Below are 22823 nucleotides of genomic sequence, written 5' to 3'. Positions count from 1 at the left end.
TGGCCCATGGTTTGATTAAAGGATAATAATCTCCTTGGTATAGTGGCACTTTTACGGACTTGATTGAAATCCCAATTTTTCAACATAGTTGTTGTAATATTTTTATATTCTATTTAATTAATTATTAAATAATTTTATTTCTAAATTTTATATTTGACTCTATATTACTCAATTAAATTCTATCTGATTAGCTCAAATTAAATAAATTTAATCTCAAAATCGAATTTTTCAACAAAATTAGATAGTTGACATCACAACTTCCTTAGCATGTGCTCGACAACTTCGCATGTGGAAGAGTTTGAGAGATGAATTGGATTTTTCTGAATTCTATCATTATTGGGGTAAATCCCAGGAAGGCTGACGTACTGCAGTTCATTCATGACATTGAAGCTGAAGATCCTTGACAACTTCCTTTGGATTTTTGCCAAAATGGGGGGTAAGCAGCAGCTGAGGGGAGCAGTACTAAAGTTTTTATGATTTTATTTTCTGTGTTTGATGGTTGTTGAAATTACAACTTTATTTATTATTTGATTTGGACTGTAAGTTTTATTTTTGGTTTGGACTTTCATGAACTTTCATAAAGTTGGTTTAGTAAGTTTTATTTTGTAAGGGAGATAAAACAATGTTATGTTGTTTCTTTCTTTTTTGGCCTGATTATCCCTCAAGAAGGTTTGCTATTGATTCTATTTTGTTAAAAATGCCAACAAGTCTATGGCTTAAATTGTGATCACAAGGCTAACCATAACTTCTGCCACAACTTGAATTTTGGCTACCGTGTTTGTATTCCATCCTATTCTTGTAAATTTGCAGCAATGTCTTGTATTTTAAGTCGAAATTTTTGTCATTTGAAGTCTAATTTTTCTAGACCCAATTTCAAGGACACCATGTGTAATTTCTAAAGAGAAGATGAAGAGTGTGACGCCAAATTCAAATACGGAGATAACTTTATCAATACATGATGAATCAAGACTTCCTTGGTAAAAAGTTTGGAGTATACTATTATTTATAAACTTGCTCAATTGATGAGCTAATATTTTATGCACCAAAAAGATGCTTAAGATGATTCTTATAAATATTTGTTAAGTCATTGATAAGTCAAAACCTAGATTAGATTGTATAAAAGTGAGGCAGCAACTTGAGAGAAATGAGTTGGGTTTAAATTTTTATTTTTTTATTTTTGTATTGTAAAGGTTATAGTTGGGAGGTTATCTGTAACACCCCAAACCCGGCACAGATGTTAAGGCCAAATTTGGGAATGTTACAAAGAAGAATTGTAAGTTCAACCTTATCATGTTAAAAACCTCGTATAATTTGTTACTAAAAGGGTCCACTTATTTAAAAACATGTTACTATACTCAATAGTGAAAACCATCGATTGTTTACTCTTTTAAATAAAACAATATTTTGCAGCAAAATTTTTAAAAGCCATTATATTTTAAAAACCACGTATGTTTTCTCAAAAACGATTGATTGCGTAAAACTGTTGTTTTCGTAAATTGTTTTGTCGGACGTCATAGGAAAATTCAAAACAAATCCAAAATTTAAAACCCAATAGTCCAGAGAGTCCCTAAATTTAAAAACTCTCAAAATCCAGAAATTTAAGTAAACTTTTTAAGTAAATGAGGTTTACGAACATGTGATCACAACTGAGCCTCCGTCGCACCGACCCACCTAAGCCTAAGGGTTACCTGAACAGAACAGACAAACAGAAAGTGATTTTTGAAAACTCAGTGTGTAACTTTAAGGAAACATAAATTCAAATTTTATTACATAACAGAACAGATACTGTAACGCCCCAAAAACCCAAGTATTTATTTTTGCATGTTTGTAACACAAATATATGTCTGCTTTAGTGGTTATGTGTTCTGGGAGTGTTTGAGAAGTCTTAGATTCAAGCTTTGGCTTGGGAATTTTTTTTTTAAAAATTGAATAAACCCCTATCTCTAGCCAATAGACTTAAAAATAAATGTAGATAAAATATGTCCGAATGGGCCTGTTGGTCTGCTGAATAAGTGGAGTGTTGGTTGTGTTTGAGGTCCTGAGTTCAAATCCCTACGCAAATAAGGGATTTATTTTGCTACTGTGTTGTGGGAGGTGTTGGAGTTTTACTGAAACATTGAAGTGGTTGAGGAGAATTCAAATTTAGTGGTTGAAAGGAGGTGTGATCAGGTGAGGAGATTTAATGAGGGATTTTAAGAGAAAATCAAAGGAAGTGAGGGGAGAGGGAGTGTTGTGCCGAATTGGGACTCTGAGGCACTCATGAATTCGGTTAGGGGGTGTTCTGCTCATTTTCGGTTCTACTTTGTTTCCTAGTTCTCTCTGTCGATTTGGTGTGTTGCTCAAATACCTTTCTTTTGCTGCCAATTTTCTACCTTTCATCCCTATCGATTCATTCTTATTCTGCTAATTTATTCTTCTCAATTTCTTTCTTTTCCAGAAAGCCGTTGTCGAATATTGCTTGGTGTACGATTGCTTATCTTTTATTCTTTTGGCTTTGTCCCTTCTCACATAGACGTTTTCCTTTCTCCTTTACAGATTCTTTTCTTCTTCTCCTTCCCTTTTTGTGTGTCTCTTCCTTTCCTTATTGCTGCTGTTTTTAGCATTCCTGCTCTCTGCCGAATTGTGGTCACCCTGGTCTCTTTCTTTTTGGTTTTATTTCTAATCGATCATCCCTTTCACGTAGATCTACATTTTGGTATTAACCAAGGAGATAGTGATCTTTCTTTTCCAACGATTTGAGGGTGTAGGGCCTCGATTGCTCAAACAAGGTAAGTGGTTGTCAGCCAAGTAGATAAGTAATTTAAATAAGGTTCGTTTTAAATTCGATTGGCATGCGATTAATCGAGTGGTTGTGGTTGAATATAGGTTTTGGAGTGCTCGTGGACGATGTGCACTTTTTCATAACAAGGTGTGTAACCATTACCCAAATCATAAACCTGCCAAAAGCCAAAAAATATGACAATTGACGCTACACGAGCATGCGCTCGCTCATGTGGTAATTTGAACATATAAAATGTGGGCGTTAAACTGTTGAAGCCACCATGAGCAATTCGTGGTTTTTGGCCGTTATGGGCCATAATAGGCCAAAATAGGTCATGTGGGCCCAATGGGCTTGTGCATCCACACGAGTAAATCACATGAACGTGTGGAGATTATTGGGCCAAATTGTGTGATTTTCATGACCAAAACCCATTTTTGGGCTATGTGGGCCACACGGGCGTGTGGACCCACATGGGCCCGCATTATGGGCCTTGGGCTCATTTTCACTATTTGACTGTTAAGGTTGCACGGGTCGCCTGAGACTACTGTGGACCTACTGATGGGTCGATAAGTATACCTAGACCCTAAACTGTTTAAAGGCAACTTGGGTTTTCAATAAACGGAAATTAATATAGAACGGGTTTTTCAATGAAATTATGTTTTCGGAGAACACTTTAATGTGATATCGCCAGATTCGGCCATAACGTCTAGGCTGGGTTTGGGGTGTTACAGATACAGACATAAATCCTCCACAGAATCATATTATCAACAGAATCATACAGATACAGATATGCATAGTCCTAACCCCATCCTCTACACACCAACTTCAACCATCCGAACACACCACGTAGGATATAAAACATCCACCCAGCCCCACACACCACATAGTGTCTATACGACACTTTTCAGAATAATCGCAGCCGTGCTGCCAGTATATTGGTGAGATATCGCCTCACAGAATACTTCAACCACATATCTCATATCCCACCCTACAGTCAGATATAATATATTACCATATGATACAGAATTATCAGATACCAGATACCAGATACCAGGATTATTATATCAAACATGCTCATAAAACAAATAATAGACATGCATTTACATAGTAGATCATACATTTTGCATTACATTACATGCATTTAGGTATTGCTTATGCTATATACCATACAAACAGTTTATCAAATCTCATGCTTTAAGGCTTATCTAAGCTCATATCGACCCTAAAAAAGGCCCAAAGTCGACCGGAACAACGTGTATGGCCCTAGGGAAAAATTTTAAAATTTGGGCTCACATGCTCGTGTGGCCCATACGCCCAAATGACCCTGTCAGTGTGGCCCACACGGCCTGGCTCACGGTCCACACGCCCAAATCGGCCTAGGCCATATGGCCCATACAGCCACACACACCCATCACACGGCCGTATGTCATACACGGCCAACCACATGGCCAAGCACACGGCTGTGTGTAGACTTGATCATGGGTCAGGCCACCCGGCCCGGCTAAAAGGCCCGCCTGAAATGTGGAGGGTTTGGGCAAAAATATAGGCCCAAAAAATAGGCTTGGACAGAAAAATAAGGTCGGGCCTCGGGTAAGGCCTTTTTTGCCCAGGTCATGCCCGAGCCGAATTCACTAAAGGACAAAAAAATCTGCTCTTTTTTTTTGTTTTTGAATGTTATTTTCTTGTTGTTTTCTCCTAATTTTGCTACCATTTTACTATTATGTTACAACTATTTTGTTGTTATTGTTTGGATATTGTATAAAACTTATTTTATTGTTAATTTTGTTATTATTTTAAAGGCATTTGTTAATTTTGTTATTATTTTATAGGCATTTTCTTATTAAGTTGCATTTATCTTAGTGTTATTTAAGTCTACATTTTTTTAAATTTATTTTTAATTTTTTGGGAAATATTTATTTTGATGTTTTTAGTATTTTTAATGTACTATATATATTAAAAATTATATAAAAATAATATAAGAAATTAATACGAGCGAGCCGAGTCGAGTCTGGGTTTTATCATTTTTATTCGGGTCAGGCTTGGGCAAAACTTTATGCCCATTTTTTGGGGTCGAGCGGGGCCCAGGCCTAGTAAATGGGCCTAAATTTTTAGTTGGGCCTGGCCCAGCCCATGAGCACCTCTAGCCGTGTGGTCTCGACAGGCCAAATTTTTGGCTTTCGCCGATCGACACTTTCTCACGTTCCCGTTACACACTTGGCTCAGTTTTGATGCTCAAACTCCCACAAGATAACCAGAACCTAAAACATCAATTGAAAATTACTAAATCAATAGTTGAAACAATTTATAGAACTAAAACCCTGATTCACTGAAGTGTTCACCTTTAGACGAATCAACGTTTCCCAAAACCTAACTCATCGAAGGATTAAGCACTTCTTGTAATTCCCCTAAACAGTCAATCAAAACTAACGTTTAAGCCATCATTCGAGTAACTGCAATCAAACTTTTCATAACAGAATTTTCTGAAACGAACAACAAGAATAAAAACGCTACTTACGAATTACCCAACTGCAGACCAATCACCCTCCAAAGTCCGTTCGAAGAACGCAAGGTCAATGAACCCAAACCAAAAAAAGAAAAAGAAAGGGAAAAGGAAGCAAAATTAAACCAAAATACAAAGGGAATTTTCTCTATCTCTCATTCCTCCCAAAATCAAGAACATATATACATGGTAAAATACAAAGATAGAAACCAAAATATTATCTCCTAAACTTTAGCATCTAATCTCCTAATTAAACCAAAATATTATCTCCTAAACTTTAGCATCTAATCTCCTAATTAAAAGAAAAGAGATATACACAAAAACTACCATACATATTTACAAAATTAATTCCAATACCCCCCTCAAGTTGGAGCATGAAGATCACGGATGCCCAACTTGCAAAGGAGAGAACGAAAAGATGTCTGACTAATAGCCTTGGTAAATATATCCGCAAGTTGTGACATTGTTGGAACATAGGTAGGTTTCACATTGCCTTGGAGAATTTCATCCCGAACAAAATGACAATCCACCTCGATATGTTTGGTACGCTCATGGAAGACCGGATTGTGAGATATATGAAGAGCAACTTGACTATCACAAGCAAGCGTTATTGAGTGCAGATGAGAGACTCCAAGACTACCTAATAATCCCTTTAACCACTTGAGTTCACATGTGGTCACAGCCATGGATCGATATTCGGCTTCTGCGGAGGATCGAGACACCGTGTGTTGTTTTTTTGTCTTCCAAGATACCGGAGAAGTGCTCAAGAAAATCAACCATCCTGTGAGTGATCGTCTTGTCAACGGATAACCAGCCCAATCCGCATCGCACCAACCGTACAACCGCAGATCACTTTTGCTACTCAAAAACACTCCTTGACCCGGAGTTCCTTTCAAGAAACGAACAACTCGAAGCGCTGCATTCCAATGATCAATGCGTGGTTGTTGCATGAATTGAGATAAAATATGAACACTGTATGCAAGCTCCGGTCTTGTGAAGCATAAATAAATAAGTCGTCCAACCAAACGACGATACGTTCTGGATCATTTAAAAAAGAACCTGTAGCAAGAGCTAACTTATGATTCTGCTCAATAGGAATACTTGCTGGTTTGGCTCCTAAAAGTCCAACTTCCGAGATGATGTCAAGAATGTATTTGCGTTGATTAAAAACAATCCCCTCTGGAGAACGCGCAACTTCCACCCCAAGAAAATATTTTAAGGGTCTTAAATCCTTCATATGAAAACAATCACTAAGATAAGATTTAAAAGACTCAATAGCTTCATGATTATTACCTAAGATAATCAAATGATCAACGGAGCCATCAGAGTGATGTTTTATTTTATACACCCATTTGCATCCGAGTGCCTTTTTCCCTTTTCGGAAGATCCTCAATCTCCCAAGTTCTTTGCTTTTCTAAAGCCTCAATTTCACTAGACATGGCATCACGCCATTTTTTGCTTCTAGCAGCTTCAGAATAAGATTTTGGCTCTCGTTCTGCGGTAATGGCTGCAAGAAAATTCTAATGTTGCACAGAAAATTTATCACAGTTCACATAATGCGCTATAGGATAGGGCTTACCTTGCGAATGCCGTGGAGGGGAGAATTTCAGGGATGGACTTTTCTTCTGAATGGTGTGTATGACAAAGTCCCGCAACCGAACTGAAGACTACTTTAAACGCCGTCCACGTCCCAACTTTTCCTCACCACTTCGAGTATCAATTTCGCTACTTTCATTTTTAGCCTGCTGCTCATCTACGTCAGTAGCTTGACTATCATTTGAAACCGCTACCTCATTCCATGCCTCGTCAAGTCCTTCACTTTGAGGGAGTGCAATTGTGTCGATCATGGACTGATTTGCAAAAGTCAGAGTAAAAGGAAATTGATCTTCAAAGAAAACAACATCTCTAGAGACAAAGAATTCCAGTTTTCTAAGTCATATAAACGCCAACCTTTCTTCCCATAAGGATAACCCATGAACACAAATTTTCTACTTCGGCTGGCAAACTTATCCCTAGTCTTACAAAGGCCAGTAACACAAAGATCCAAAAATTCTTAGGTGACCAAAATCGGTTGTCGACCATAGAGAGTCTCATATGGCGTCTTTCCATTTAAACCCGAACAGGAGTTCGATTAATTAGGTAACTGCGGTCAAAATGCACTCACCCCGAACTTGATAGGAAGCGATCCTTGAAATCTAAGAGCACGCGCAACATTTAAGATGTGCCTATGCTTTCTTCGACTCTCCCATTTTGTTGTGGAGTGCTTAGTACATGAAGATTGGAAAATAATACCATGTTCCACAAAATAATTCTCCATGCAAGTAAATTCTTTCCGTTGTCACTACGCACCATCTTTACTTGTTTATCAAATTGTCGATTGATCATAGTGAAGAAATTTTAAACATTGAAGGTACTTGATTTATTGTTGATCAAGAAAATCCACACACCTTGAAAAATCATCAACTATTGTCGAAAATATGATGCTCCACAAGTAGACAAAGTGTTATAAGGACCCCATAAATCACAATGTATTAATTCAAAAATATCAACTGCACGATGTTCACTTAAAGAAAAAACTTCTCTAGTTTGTTTTGCTCGGAGGCACACATCACAACATTTATTCAAAATCTCATCCCTACTATCTCTATCTACCTTCGAAACAAGTTTAGTCATCTGCATAGATGAATGACCTAACCGCTTGTGCCACATTTCTAACGAGTTACAGGCAGTCACCCTCATTGCCTTGATCCTTGGAATTTCCCGAAAGTAGTAGAGTCCATCCCTTTGTTCACCCGCTCCAATCAGTATCCTCGAGGTACGGTCCTGTATAACACATAATTCTTCAGTGAACTGGATAAAGCAAGAATCATTTTCCATAAGTTGTGACACAGAGATAAGATTGCATGTCAAATTCGGCACAAATAGAACATTTCACAACAATAATTCTCCTCCAAGAGCAACAGATCCTTCCAAAGTAGCCACAGATTCACTCCCATCCGGTAACCCAATGGGACAATTAGGAATTTTATGAATATTATGTAAAAATTTTAGATTACCCGTCATATGATTTGATGCTCCTGTGTCAATAATCCAAGATAATTTCTTACCTGTCATCTTCTCAGTCGTAGTTGATCTCATACCTTTTAAGGTTTGCAGCAAAACTTGCCACTGTTTATTGCTAAGCCCAGGCAAAGTGTTTGCTTCCGTATCATCAGTGCTAGCATTTGAAGATGATACTCCCCCTGTGTGGGTCCAGACAGCATTAGCTCACTGCCCCCCTCGTCCTCGACCGTTTGATTAACGTTGGCCTGAATTCTTGCCACAACTTCCACCCTTCACAGTTCCTCGGGGTCGATCTCCCCACTATTCAGGATACCCAATAATAGTAAAACAATTATCAATATCATGTCCGGGTTGTTTGTAATGGGAACAAACCCCCCTTCTCCTTACTTTCTCCACTGCCTCGACTTTGCACCGCCATAGCCATCACATCGGAGCGATCTTCCATCTCACGAGATATGGTCTTCACTCGTTCTTCTTGAATAACCATTGAATAAGCCTTGCTCAAGGATGGCAATAGATCGTTGGCCAAGATGTTGGATCTAACCGTGCTATATGTTCCATCCAATCCCATCAGGAAGTGGTGAACTTTTTCCTCTTCTCGTCGCTTTTCCAACTTGGCTAATAGTTGACAAGTACAATTCCCGCATTTACAAGTCGGCAATTGATCAAAAATCACCAATTCATCCCATATCAGTTTCAATTTTCCAAAATAATTGACAATAGTCAATCCTTTTTGCTTGCATTCTACAAGATCAGATCTGAGTTGTTGGATTCTTGGACCATTGGCCATTGAAAATCTCTCTCGGATATCATCTCACAAATCCTTAGCCACCTTGACATGAGATATGGTGGATCGAAGAGTTGGTTCAATGGTATTTCGAATCCACGAAACTAGCAACGAGTTAATGGTCCACCAATCTTCAACGTTGTCTGATGTATCATCTGGTTTTTTAATCGATCCGTCAATAAATCTGAACTTCTTCCTAGCACGCAACGCCGTTCAGAAAGAACGAGCCCATTCTTCATAGTTTTTCCCTTTCAATTGTACTTGAGTGATTGCAAGTCCAGGATTATCAAGCGAGGTTATATTGTACGGAGAAATTGTTTTTCGCACAACCGCCCCTTCACCGAATTTGTGACCGGAATGACCTTTCCCACCAGCCATTAGCAAAACTTTACACATTCAAAACCTACTCTAATACCATGAAAAAATAACAAGAATTGTGGGAATTTTCTCTGTCTCTCATTCCTCCCAAAATCAAGAACATATATACATGGTAAAATACAAAGATAGAAACCAAAATATTATCTCCTAAACTTTAGCATCTAATCTCCTAATTAAACCAAAATATTATCTCCTAAACTTTAGCATCTAATCTCCTAATTAAAAGAAAAGAGATATACTCAAAAACTACCATACATATTTACAGAATTAATTACAATAAAAATAAGAGAGACAAGAAGAAGAAGAAGAAATGTACATGGGAGTTGAGTGAAGAACATGAAACTGGAAGGAATTTTGGAATAAAACAAAATTAAAATAAAATTAACACTATCCCAACTCCCCCACTAACCAACCACAATCCCACAGAATCTAACCCACTACCTCATCCAACTAGTTTAGAGTATCAGTTCCATCCAACTTTTACTACACAACTGGCACACACTCATAGAAGCAAAAATTAACATTCTTTGCTCACACAAAGGGTTCAAACACAAGACCGTAGGGCAGGCTAACACATTACCACCTGAACTAGCAGACTCATTCTAATATGAGTTGCCCGGAAGTAAAATATAAGGCAAACCACTAAAGATAAGGCTAGGATCAAAAATAGCATATTTTCCAAAAGTGGGACTTAAACCCAAGACCTTAAGTACTCACTCAAATCACTTAACCACTAAAATAAATACTCATTTATGACAAAATTCATAAAAACAAAGTTAAATAAATCGGGGCATTACATTATCTGAGTAAGGCCCCATATACATAAGTCTGAGTTGCGTAAACATTTTTTGTGTTTATCTTTTTCATACAGTTGTGCCCATATCTCTTTCCATAGCCCCAGAGGCAAATCCAAGGGGGCTGGTAGAGGCCCCAACCTCCCCTAAAATGGAAAATTAAGCCCCTTAAAATTTTAAATTTGTAATGGTAAAATTGCACTTTAGCTCCCAGAAATGATTAAAAATTGATTTAACCCTTTAAAAATTATTAAGATATAAGATATTAAAATGGTAAATTTGTATTTGTATTATCATACAAATATACAATTTAATTTCAGCCCCTCTAAAAAATTTTCTAGCTTCGCCCCTACACAACCCCACTAGACAAACTATCAATAAAGTTATTTGGACATAGCTTTTAAGTAAAGTTATCTTTTGAAACAACAAGCCCTTATGCAAGGATGGATCCAGGGGGCGTGGGGGGTAGTCACCCCCTTGGAATTTTCAGATTTTTGAATTATATATATAAATTATCATGTATTTTAGATTTGGTGTCCACATTGTAAAACATTCGTCCCCTTGGCCAAATTATATTTCATATATTTCGCCCCTTAAGCCGTAAGATTATACTTTATATTAATAAAGTATTTTTCAGTTTTAATTATATAACTTTAATAATAATAATGTATGATGGGCCTTAAAAGACTAAACTTAAAGGCTCAATATGGACTTTAAAGCCAAATTCTACAATTAATTGATTTTGCTCATACTCATGCATATTAGGTTAGTGACTTTCTTGTATTTTGATGTAACGATCCGAAAGTCAATGGTGTTGGAAAAATCCGATTTCGGGACTCCGATTTCATAAATTGAAATCATAAATATTTTTATTAAATATTTATGGAGTTATATTCTTGGTGAATTGAATTTTGGAAAAATAATTTAATTTATTATTTATTATTATTTTAAACTTTTTTTATATATACTATTATCATACATTATTATTTAATTCTATAATGAATTATTTTATTTTCTTCCTATTAATCCAATATAATATATATTTTAACAACTTTTATTTTATAATATATTTTTAAAATCCACTTTTTATATATTTCATATGTAAAGATTATATGATAATATTCTTATACAATACTACTTTTGTATATATACACAATTTATATTAAATTATTTTCATTACATACATACATACATACATACATACATACATAATATACTATTGAATTCAAATTATATATTTTTACCTATTTTTCTATATATATATATATATATATATATATATATATATATACTTTATTTCTTTTAAATTCTCTATTTTTTATTTTACTTATTTCAACTCTTTACACATATTATAATATATATTATTATCTATTTTGAGTCTTTCATTCCATATGTATTATTTATTTAGACTAATATATATATGTATACCTTAATTTGTTATTTTGTATTTACATGTTATTTATATTCTTGCTATGTATTATTATGCCATGTATACAATTACGCTCTTATTTCTCGTTATCGTATCGTAAGCCAAATTCCAATGTATGTGATCATTATTACTTTTTTTTTCTTTATGTCAAGCCAATCAATTAAATACATTTTGAGTCGGCTTTATAATACTTTTCGAAGTTTCGAGAAATCGTGCCCTAACTTACGGGGTCTCGATTATCTTGTTAACTTAAAATGACCTTTTTTTATTTTCAAAAACATGTTTTCTTTAATAAAGTTAAAAGCAAACTACATGTTGTCTTTGGAACTTCGAGGGATCGTACCCTAACTTACGGGGTTTCGATTTTCTCGTCGAACTAAAAAGGCTAAACATTTCTTATTTTTCAAAATCGTTAAATTTCAATAAAGTTTTTGAAGGTTAGCTTATTTTTGAGGATTCAAATGTTGCATCCTAACTTACGGGGTACGACATTTTGTTTCCTCGAGATAAGAAAGTCTTTTACACTCATTCAAATTTATCCAAACGTTTTTTTTTCTTTGAAAAAATATGTCATTAATAAAAGGGGAATCATTTTTAATCTTTTAAAACTTTCGACATTCGACTTTAAGACATTAACTAGTGAATACGGTACCAATATTGGACGTTACGAGGGTGCTAATCCTTCCTCGTACATAACTGACTCCCAAATCCATTCTTTCTGAAATTCATAGACCAAAATCATTTTTAAGGTGATCCGGTCACACCTTAATAAAAGATCGGTGGCGACTCCAATTTTCATTTCCTTAAGTCTACTCTAATTTTTTTTTCAAAAAGTGGTTTCGACAAACTCTTTCCGTGTTTGCTACAACAATCGAACGAACATTTTTAGCAATGAAAATTGTGAATACATGACTTCGCAACAGAATGGAGGATGATTTTCTTTCAACTTACTTGGTGGCATACATCGAAAAAGAGATAGCTCGAGAATTTTCAACAGATTCTATCATTGATGAGTTTGATCTTATGAAAAAGCGAAGAGTACAATTTAGGATTCCTAGTATTGAGAAATAGGACTAAGGCCAAGTTTCTTAATTTAATTTTTGGAATTATAATGATATTTATGAAATTTTTTGTATGGTATATATTAGTTATTCTTTTTTGCATATTGGAAAGAAATGCTTAATTTTATATAGTGTGAGTTTTTTTTTTATTTTTTTTACAGTTAAATCATTCATGCTTTTTAAAAATATATATTAAATTGATTTATTTGATGAGAAGAACAAGTATCCAAGAAGAATTGGCACTTTTTTTACATTAAAAATAAAATGTCGTTTAAATTTAGAAGTTTCGTCTCCCTTAGAGTAAAATCCTGGATACATCCCTGCCCTCATGGAAGGGTATCTCATTAAAATATATATATATATCATTATGAAAGGAATATTATGGAAAAATACATCTATTTTATATCTATATAAAAGATCTTCCTATTAGTCATTTTCACTATTCTACTTGGAGGGTTGAAAGTTTTGTTGTATTTGGACAATATATTAAAGCCTTTTAAGGGAAAATGTTGTACACCACTTAAAACCATTGACGATTATTATTATTATTATTATTATTATTATTATTATTTGTTTCAATTTTCTTATTAATGTTTTCGAAATTACGGTGAAAAATGGAGCTGTAGCCATGGAAAATCAGATTTCTGATGACGTATCAACTATGACTATTTTCCATCTAAGGCAAAGATGGAAGATTTTGGGTAAGCAAGGTAAAGATGAGATTTGGGACTCCAAATGAAGATGGAAAACTGGATGTATGAAATTGAAGCCGGCGAGTAAATTCGTTTGTGAAGATCAAAAGTGAAATGGACTGCCATGAACATCAAATTGAAAGTAATCAAGCTTAGATAAGATATTGATACCATTAGTATTACTATTTTTGTTAAAAAATTCAATTAGGGGAAAATGTATATAACATGTGTTGTGAGATTTTTAGGGTTTGACATTATTATGGGAAGACAAAATGTCTCAAAATGACATCATGCTAGAAATAATATTATTAGATTATTTGTAATGATAATTGAATAACTTAATAGTATTAAACCTATATAAATATGCTCTTTAAAATCATTTCATTCTAACATTATTTTTGTATTAAGGATAAATCTCAAAATTGAACATGAATTTTCACCCAATTTGTAATGTTATACATGAAGTTTAATTTTGTGCAATTTTCACAAGCCACCAACATTATTGACAATATAGCAACATTTTACATTTACATAATGTATACACAAATAATTATACTAAATAAATTAATGTATTTATTTCTTTAAATGTATATAATTGAATCAAAATCTAAGTTTAGTGTATACATTTGAAACACAATCAAAATTTCATGAATATAATTGTATATTAGATCAAACTTCATGTATAATTTTAATATTTATTCCTATATTAATAATCCCATACTTTATAAATATGTCATAATTGTATAGTAAATTTTGTTTAAAATAAAATATAATTTATATATGTAGAAGGAAAAGTTTTGGACCAATAAGATTTACCTCTAATTAAATTAAGAGATAAAATAAAACATTTAAATCCTTTTATAGAGAATTCATTTTCTTTATAAATAATAAATAAAATAGCTTATGCCTTGTAGATCACTCAAATGAAGAGATTATATTCTATAAGAGCTATCTTTTACTTGTCTAGCTATACTATAAAAGAGGGTCACCTCCACGCATTCAACAAAACTTCACAAGTTCATAAATCTGAAAGTTTAGAAATCGAAGCCCGACGAAAAGGTTTTGAAAACTAGAAGTTCTCTCATAAATCTCTGAAGAAATCAAACAACTCAAAGAAATTATAAAGAATGTTGCATTAGTTCTAAAGAAAGCTACTCTTTGATCCTGTTGAAGTGGAATCATCCATCCACGCTCAAGTATAAATAACCCTTAGATTAAACCTCCTCTTAGTTCCTTGGCATCAACACAAAGGAGATAAATTTTCTCTTCAAGATCAAACTTTGATGACCATTGAAACAGACTCAACCATTCAAGATCAAATCTCGAAAACTCTTCGTTCCAAACTCTCTCTAAACTTATTTCTAAGATCAAGTCTTGAAAACTCTTAAAGAGGATTGAATTCATCCAAGATTAGTTCAAGACAACCTTTAAATCGAATCTCCATTAAAGAAAAAATCAAAGGATTTATCTAAAGATTATAACTCATAATTTGATAAATAAAATTCCTTGATTTCTTCCAAATTTTCAAATCTCATTGGCCTTGAAATTTTGTACAATATAAATATAGCAAATATGTAAATACATTATTATTTAATAGATATGAAAGTAAACTATATGCTCAAAAATGCTTTTTACTAGAAAACAAAACTTTTATTTTTTATTGGAAAAGCATTTTTTTAAATAGATTTTGGAAACAAAATCTCTTTAATTAATAATATTTTAATTGTCAACAAAATTACGAACAGCCAAAAGTAACACGAAATACATCGTCTACACCTAATTTAATTTGATCCATAAACTCTTCCATCATAATAAGTTAGTAACGCTTGGTGCAATGACAACATAATAAAAGTTCAAATTATCCCATGAGGCTTCTTGGAAACTGCATTGCCATTATTACTTTTCAGTAGGGCGAAGTCAGAACAATTTTTTAGGGGGCCGAATGAAATTTTAATTTTTTATAGTTTATATCTTTATAATTTTTAAAGGATTAAATCAAATTTTTATAATTTTAGAGGGCCAAAGTGCAATTTTACCTTTACTAATTTAAATTTTTAAAAAAATTTCGAGAGCCTAAATGATAATTTTTCATTTTAGGGGGACCGGGGCCCATGCCAGCCCCCCCTAGAATTGCCTCTGCTTTTCAGCCACTACTTTTATGTCTTGAAAACCTAATTTTTGTCACATAGTTAAGTTATCCTAATCCAATCAATATATCAAATATGAATAAAAAAAATGTCATTTTTTTAAATATTTATGAGATTAGGTAGGTTTTTTTTAAAAATTTTGTAGGATTATGTCGATTTTTGAAAACGTGTTAAACTGAACGCGTTTTTAACGTAAGTTGTAAGAAAACGTTGCCAGGTAGATGTGCTTTTCTATTCTGTCAACAAGACACTTTCAACTAGACGTGTTTTCTCATTATCTCTACTGAACCTGTTTAAAGTTTTTCTTTTAGAGTTTTTAGGAGGCACATTAGGGTTTGCGGGATAAAAGTTTAAGGTTTAGGACATTTTAATAGTGTTCGTGTTTGAGGGTTAAAACCCTCGAGTTTTTAGATTTACCAATTCAATTCCAATTCTTAATACCAATAAAATTATTTATTAAATTTGTTGGAGTGATATTTTAAATTTTTTTGTTAAATATATGGTGATCATGTAATAAAAAAACATTCCAATGAACGTAAATTTATTAGATAATTTTGAAAGCTATTGTAGAATTTTTTACAAAAAATTTTCCAGCACATCATGTAAAAATATTTTTTTATTAGAATAACATTTTGTTTAAAACTTCAATAAAATATATATTAAGGAAGGTGGAGATGAAAAATGTGCTAAATAGTGGTGAAGAAAAGAAGGAAAAAGGCAACCTCTTGAGCATTTAATTCATGTGACTTTATCACATTACCGTCCACAAAATTAAGAAAAAAAGGGGGGGGGGGGGGGGAGTAGCAAATGGTTAATCATGTGAAACCCTTTTTTTAATCCATGGAAAAAGTGTTTTTCATTTTCCTTTTTGAAGTCATGAAAGATGGCCATCTGACTCCAAAATGTAGACCTCTCTAGAACTCTTGCCAATGCTATAGAAAAGATCATGATTTGAGAAAAGTCGGTTCTTTGAGGGATAAATTTTCTCTACAATAATAGTGTTACCAATTTGGAGGATTAAAACGTGAAAGAAGAGGGAACATAACATGATTTGTTAAATAAAAAAAATGGGTAAAGTATCGTGAAAATATTTATATTAAGAGTTAAATTATATTTTGTCTCTTTTACTCAAAACATAAGTAAATTAACCGTTATACATTAGATTAAAGAACAAATTAATCCATTTGTGTCACTGTCTGATTAATTTGTTCTTTGATCAAACATATATTAATTAAGTAAAATATAATCTAACTCCTATTACAAGAGATTAAATTTGAGGTTTAATTTCTTTTGTAATTGAAAGATGGAAGAAATGGGATATATGTTTGATGGGAAACAAATCTGTTGTCATCATATAAAATGTAGAACTCTCTTAAGAGTATCTGATATTTAGACACTCCAATTTTGTTTGAAACCATGATTTTCCAATACCTCTTATGGTCACAGTTCAAAGAGAGTTCCTTTTGTTGAACTCGGATCTCAAACTTTCTTTCCAAAAATTTATCCTCCAAAGTATTCCACACTTCCTTTCGGTAATTTTGCATTCTAAAAAGCAATCAAATCCAACTATTTTAATTAATAAAAAAAGGTATTAGTACGGTGTGGTGTATTATTTTTTATTACAAGCAGTTTTAAAAAATTATCATATATTTTTTCTAAAAATAGTGTACCATATATATACTTTTTCTAAAAATAGTGTACCATATATTTTTACGTGGAACAAATACTCACCCTTCACTCCATATCCATTTTTATTCTTCATCTGTAAATAATTTGATTCTATTTTTTTTTAATAATTGAGGGTAAGAATGGAGTTGCTAGTAATTCAACCTAAGCTCTCCTGTCACGACATAAATGTTTTTGTCATTAGATTTAGAGGATGTTGACTAATTTGATTCTATTTTATAGTTATTTGAATATGTATCTGTATTTATCAATTTTATTATAAATATGATAAAAGTATCACAAAATCTCTTGTATTATACATTGGATTGCATTTTAGCCTTTCTACTAAATAAATGTGCAAATTGGCCGTTTTATGTTAGATGAGTGAGCAAAGCCACCTCTCTATTAAAATATGATATTTATATATAAGGTATAATAACAAATTCAATCATTAACTTTTACACATTTATTCAATTTGACTCATATTTTTTTATTGGAAGTAATTTTAAACTAACAAAACTAAAGGATCAAAAGACTTTAGTAACAAATTTTAAAAATCATTTACACTTTTAAAATTTAAAAATATTAAAAATCATAAAATTATAAACAAATTACAAAAATTAATTTTTTATATAAATTTTATAATTTTAAAATTATAAAACTAATAAGAAACTTTTAATATGTTCACACCAAATTTTTATAATTTTAAAATTAGAAACTTTTAATGCTTTAATAAAAATTTAATTCTAAATTTTAACAATTAATTTATAATTTTTAAAAATTTATGAGAGCTTAGAATTTTTTTTAATTTGCTAGCCAGGCAACTAGATTCGAAATTTTTAATTTACTTTCAATAAAAGAATAAATCAAATTAATTTACTTTCAATAAAAGAATAAATCAAATTATATAAATATATAAAATTGAAGACTAAATTTAAATATACAAATATATTTTAACAGTCGTTATAAACATTGTGATACTTTTACCATATTTATAAACGTAAAACCCTTTCTTTAAAAAATTCAAATCCTAATATCTTTTAAAAAAGGCAAATAAATAATCTAATGTATATCATCCTTGCTTAAAATTGGAAAGAGTTGGAACTAAATCGAATACCAAATTATACAACATGCATTTTTTCCCTAGCCACTGCATAGGAAAAAAATGTGAAAGGAAAAACTATATCATTTCAGAATCCTTGAGGAACTGTTATTAATACAAACTCTTTACTAAGCTACGCTAATGCATAAGGGCAACGGCGGCCTCCTGAATGAAAGGCTGCGTGACATGCACGAATTGTTCGGCTTCCCGCTCCACCTCTTCCCAACACCGACGAGCCCCTTTTCCCTCATTCATCTTCTTCACGAATGCAACAAACCGTCTCCAATTGTCCGGATGAAAGAGCGATGGGTTCATCCTCAAGTACGTAAATGCACACATCTCTCTATCAACTGCTGAGCCATCGACATTCAACGATGAAGCTCGTAAGATCTGCTCGTGGGCGTATTCATCATAACGGGGAAGTGCATTCTCCCCGGCAAGTGGAACATGTGCTGCTCCTGTTGCTAAAGCAACTTGCTTCACTAGCTTCTCAGGTGCACACAAGGCATCTTGGGGCTGCTCATGATCCCGCATCTCTATGCAAGTGAAGTTGAAAACGGCACCATGACGTGCTAGCATTTGTGCGATCGGGAGGTAACCATCTCGGAACCTTGTGTTATAGTACCCAGCTGTGAGTTCAGGAGCATGGGATCGGGTTCCGTAATGCCAGTGGATTCCCGCAACTTTCACAGAGATCTTCACACCTGCACCGTCAAAAATCGATGTTGCGGACGATAGAATTCTCGCCCGTGTTCTAACAGCATCTGAGAGTACCAGGTAAGGAAGAATTCACCATATGGAGTATTCCAACCACCACCTTCTTTCTTGAAAAAAGGCGTATCTTCTGGCCAATTGTTGTAGTGACCAGCATCAGTTGGGCCAGTGCTACCCCATTCTGGCTTACCCGCCGCTTCAGCCGCTGCTTTTAGGCTGCTAAGCATATACTGCATCAAATAACATCCGTATTATTAACACCAAAACAGAACCTAATCTGAAATAGAAACAAGAGAGAGCAGTGCAATGTCAGGGTACCTTATCATAACATTGGAAGGCTCCAATTCCAGGGAACTTCCATGTCCCATTCGCCTCCGGGTACGAAGGGTACCGAAGCTCACCTGCCGGACCCATTCCGACTTGGATTTCCTGTAGTGAAAAATAATGGTAATTCCTTAGCAGTTGAATTCTTCCAAGAGGATGAGACAAAATGGGATCAACAATTATTAGTAAATTAGAAGCATTACCACAATGGTATCACCAAGGAGGTGTTTGAAATTGTCCCTAAAGGCACGCATGAAATCAGCGTAACACTGAACAGGCGTACGGCCTTTCAAGACAGGAAGGGTATCGCAACCAAGTGAAAGGTATTCGTAGTTCCTTCTTCCCCATTGATCAGTGTATGCGAGGTCTGGGTCCTTCTCGATCTCCCCTGTAACCCACTTGGGCAAAGGAATACTGTACAAAAACAACCATATTTTTTCCTTTAAAAGAGTAGCTCCATAACATCAAATCAATACATCCCAGTATTTGATTCAATAAAGATTTAGATAAAAAATACAGGATTTGGACCACCGTATGGGGGCTTATGAAAATTTCCATACAAACCCCATATTCTCTGCCTGGAGAGATGGAGAGAAATGAAAGCTACCACCGTACCCCCGAGAAAATGGGTCCTTATCCTTCGTAAAAAAATGGTTCTGATTCATGAACTTTTAAAATAGGTTCTGAAAACTTATTTCCATATCTATCCTCAAATTTAACTTCTTTCGGTCCCCTTTTTACCCAACTTTTGTAAAAAGATGCAATGAAAGCTTACGTTATCCCTTCATCTAAAAAAATTTTTAAAAACGTTGGTTCATCTGATTGTCTCCGTCAAATTCAAAAATAAGCAAATGATTGACTTGTAATCAATAATTAATCAAACGTGTAAACTTTCTTTCTTCTTGATTTTCAAAAAGGGATCCCATCCCCACAAAAATTAATTTAAAATTACTATTTTTTTAAATAAAATTTTCATAAGCTGAGTAACGGGATCTTGAAGAAAAAGAAGGGTTTAAATTTTAAAAGTTAAACAGTAAAGAGAGGTAAGGAGGAGATACGAACGTGCAAGAGTCACCGACGTTGCCGCCACACTGATGGAATGACATGACAGCCTGGACTTTAAGGCCATGCTTCTTAGCCATCTCGAGAAGCTCGGCGTAGCCACCCCAATTATAAGCACCCGGCGCTTCCCTCTCCACCAGCCCCCACCAAACGTCAATCATTATCCCCTCCACTCCCGCGCTTTTCAGCGCGTGGAGACTCGCATTCATCGCCTTCTTTCTATTCACCGTATTCCCGTTCGTCACGCTATCCAACGGCATCATCACGTAAACCGGAACCCCTTTCTTCTCCTCTTTCTTCCCTCCCTCCTTCCACGCCACAGACGCCGATGACTCCTCAGCCGTCTCCAGCGGTGATAACGTCCCGAAAGCCTGGCAAGCGGCGGACAGAGACGGACTCATCATAGCCGGCCTGTTTTCCGCGCTTCGCGGCGTCAACGGTGGAGTTAATATTGGAGGGGACAGAGCTTCTCCTGGGGCGTTGCATCGGAGATTCGCCAATGGAACTTTCCGAACTCCCGACACATTAGCCGTCGCTGAGGATGATTGTTCTCCGGTGGTGACTTCAGCTGCAATTTGTGTCCCGGCTAGAGAACCAATCTGATGCGCCAAATTCAACGCCATTTTCTATTTATTCGAACTGTTCGCCTTTTCCGATTACCTGTCAGAGATGAGAAGAAAACAGGAAATGAATCGTACACCCTTTTCTTTCCTTTTTGTTTTGCGTAAATTTATTGAGTTGGGGAAGTTTCCCACTTTGAATGTGAGCTGAGGCTTGAAGGTGAGTATTTAAAAAAAATTGATGCTGGCCTGTCAATGGCCACCACCAAGTAAAAGAATTAATTTTTTTTTGTGTTGGCCTGTCAATAGCCACACCAAGTATAAAAATAAATTAATTTTTTTTTATGCTGACCTGCCAAATTTTTTTGATATTAGCCTGTCAATGGCCACCATAAAGTATAAAAAAATTAACTTTTTTTTTGTGTTAGCCTGTCAATGGCCACCACCAAGTACCCAAAAAAAATTAAAAAAATTTAGTGCTGGCCTGTCAATGGCCGGAACCAGAGTACGTGTTTTTAAAAAATTGGTCTTGGCTCACAATGGCCGGCACTGACTCGAGATTAAAAAATTGTTTTAGCCTTGTAATGGTCGGCACCAAACCTTATATATAGTGGGTGATTTAGGTTCTGATAGTGCAAATGGAATGAGAAAAAAAATTGAGAGAGCCATCAAAATGAGAGTGTTTTGTGGTATATCATCAAATGAGTTTTTTGTAGTGGATTGTAGATGGGATTTTTTCGTAGTGTACAACTGAATTTTAAGGTTTATGTTGTCATGTCCATCCTAAAGGTTATGCCATTAAGGGTTGAATGATTAATTGCACCATAGATGGTTAATCGAGTTGTCCAACGCAAATGGACATTATCTATGGTGTAATAGTGTTTATTCCGCAACTAGGTTGTGGTTGGAACCGGTTAGTAGAGTCTCAATGCAAAGGTTTCTTTTTAATTTTACTGATCGTTTCAGATATCCAATTATTCTGTACTGATGCAACGTAAACCTGATTCAAGCAGAAGACGATTAATTGTGAAGAAACTACTATTGAAAATAAATTGTATTAATTCTTAACAATGTTTGTATTTTTTTTATATCTGTAAATTTAATATAGTTGTTTAGAATTTAAGGTTTCATTTTTATATTTTCGTGTATTAATTTCTTAGAATTTTTTGTATCTGAAATTTAAATTAATCAGTAATATATAAAGTTTGAATTTAAAATTTTGTGTATTAATTTTACCCATCTGCTTGAATTTAAATTTAATATAGTGCATATTATTTTGTTTGAATTTTATATTGTTTTTGTATTAATATTGTAGAATGGTTGTATTTTATTGTGTATGTAAATTAAAATTGTCGATACTATTACGTATTCAATTTTTTTAAATATTTCAAAGTAATTTATTCAAACAAATAATTATTTTAGAGAAATTAAATTAATATTAAAAAATAGAATAATTTCATTATAAAAGAAATATTTACAGAATCAATTAAAAATAAAGTAAAAATTAATAGAAAAATTTTAAATTTTTCGCGATCTCGGTGACGTCCCTGGTGCCGGCGTGTAACGGTTCGGATGTCTCCGTCGGTGATGCCATGCACCTCGTTCAGGCGTTTGGTAATTGCTCGGTCCAGTCTCCGGTGTCTCGTCCGGTGTACTTAGAAAAGTAGAATAATCAAATACATCATAATCGGGAGTAAATGGGTATTGCGTGACCGGAGGTGCTGATGGAAAAATATCCTCAATGGTGGGTGTACGTGCTTCGGGATGGATCTCCGGATGGTATG

The 22823-nt window shown here is 34.2% G+C and overlaps 1 protein-coding gene across 1 annotated transcript; it reads right to left on the bottom strand.

The window, feature by feature from the left end:
* Nucleotides 1-18331: 18331 nt before the first annotated feature.
* On the bottom strand, nucleotides 18332-21259 carry LOC105776587 (beta-amylase 1, chloroplastic). Its single transcript, XM_012599317.2, is given in 5 exon segments — nucleotides 18332-19125; nucleotides 19128-19323; nucleotides 19412-19522; nucleotides 19621-19831; nucleotides 20480-21259. Coding segments are annotated over 5 exon segments (1749 nt in total). The 5' UTR covers nucleotides 21103-21259; the 3' UTR covers nucleotides 18332-18517.
* Nucleotides 21260-22823: the final 1564 nt, after the last annotated feature.

The sequence above is a fragment of the Gossypium raimondii genome, chromosome 10, assembly GCF_025698545.1.
Source record: "Gossypium raimondii isolate GPD5lz chromosome 10, ASM2569854v1, whole genome shotgun sequence".
Taxonomy (NCBI): domain Eukaryota; kingdom Viridiplantae; phylum Streptophyta; class Magnoliopsida; order Malvales; family Malvaceae; genus Gossypium; species Gossypium raimondii.
Note: the sequence above shows the minus strand (reverse complement) of the source record. Positions and strands in the feature narration are given on the sequence as shown.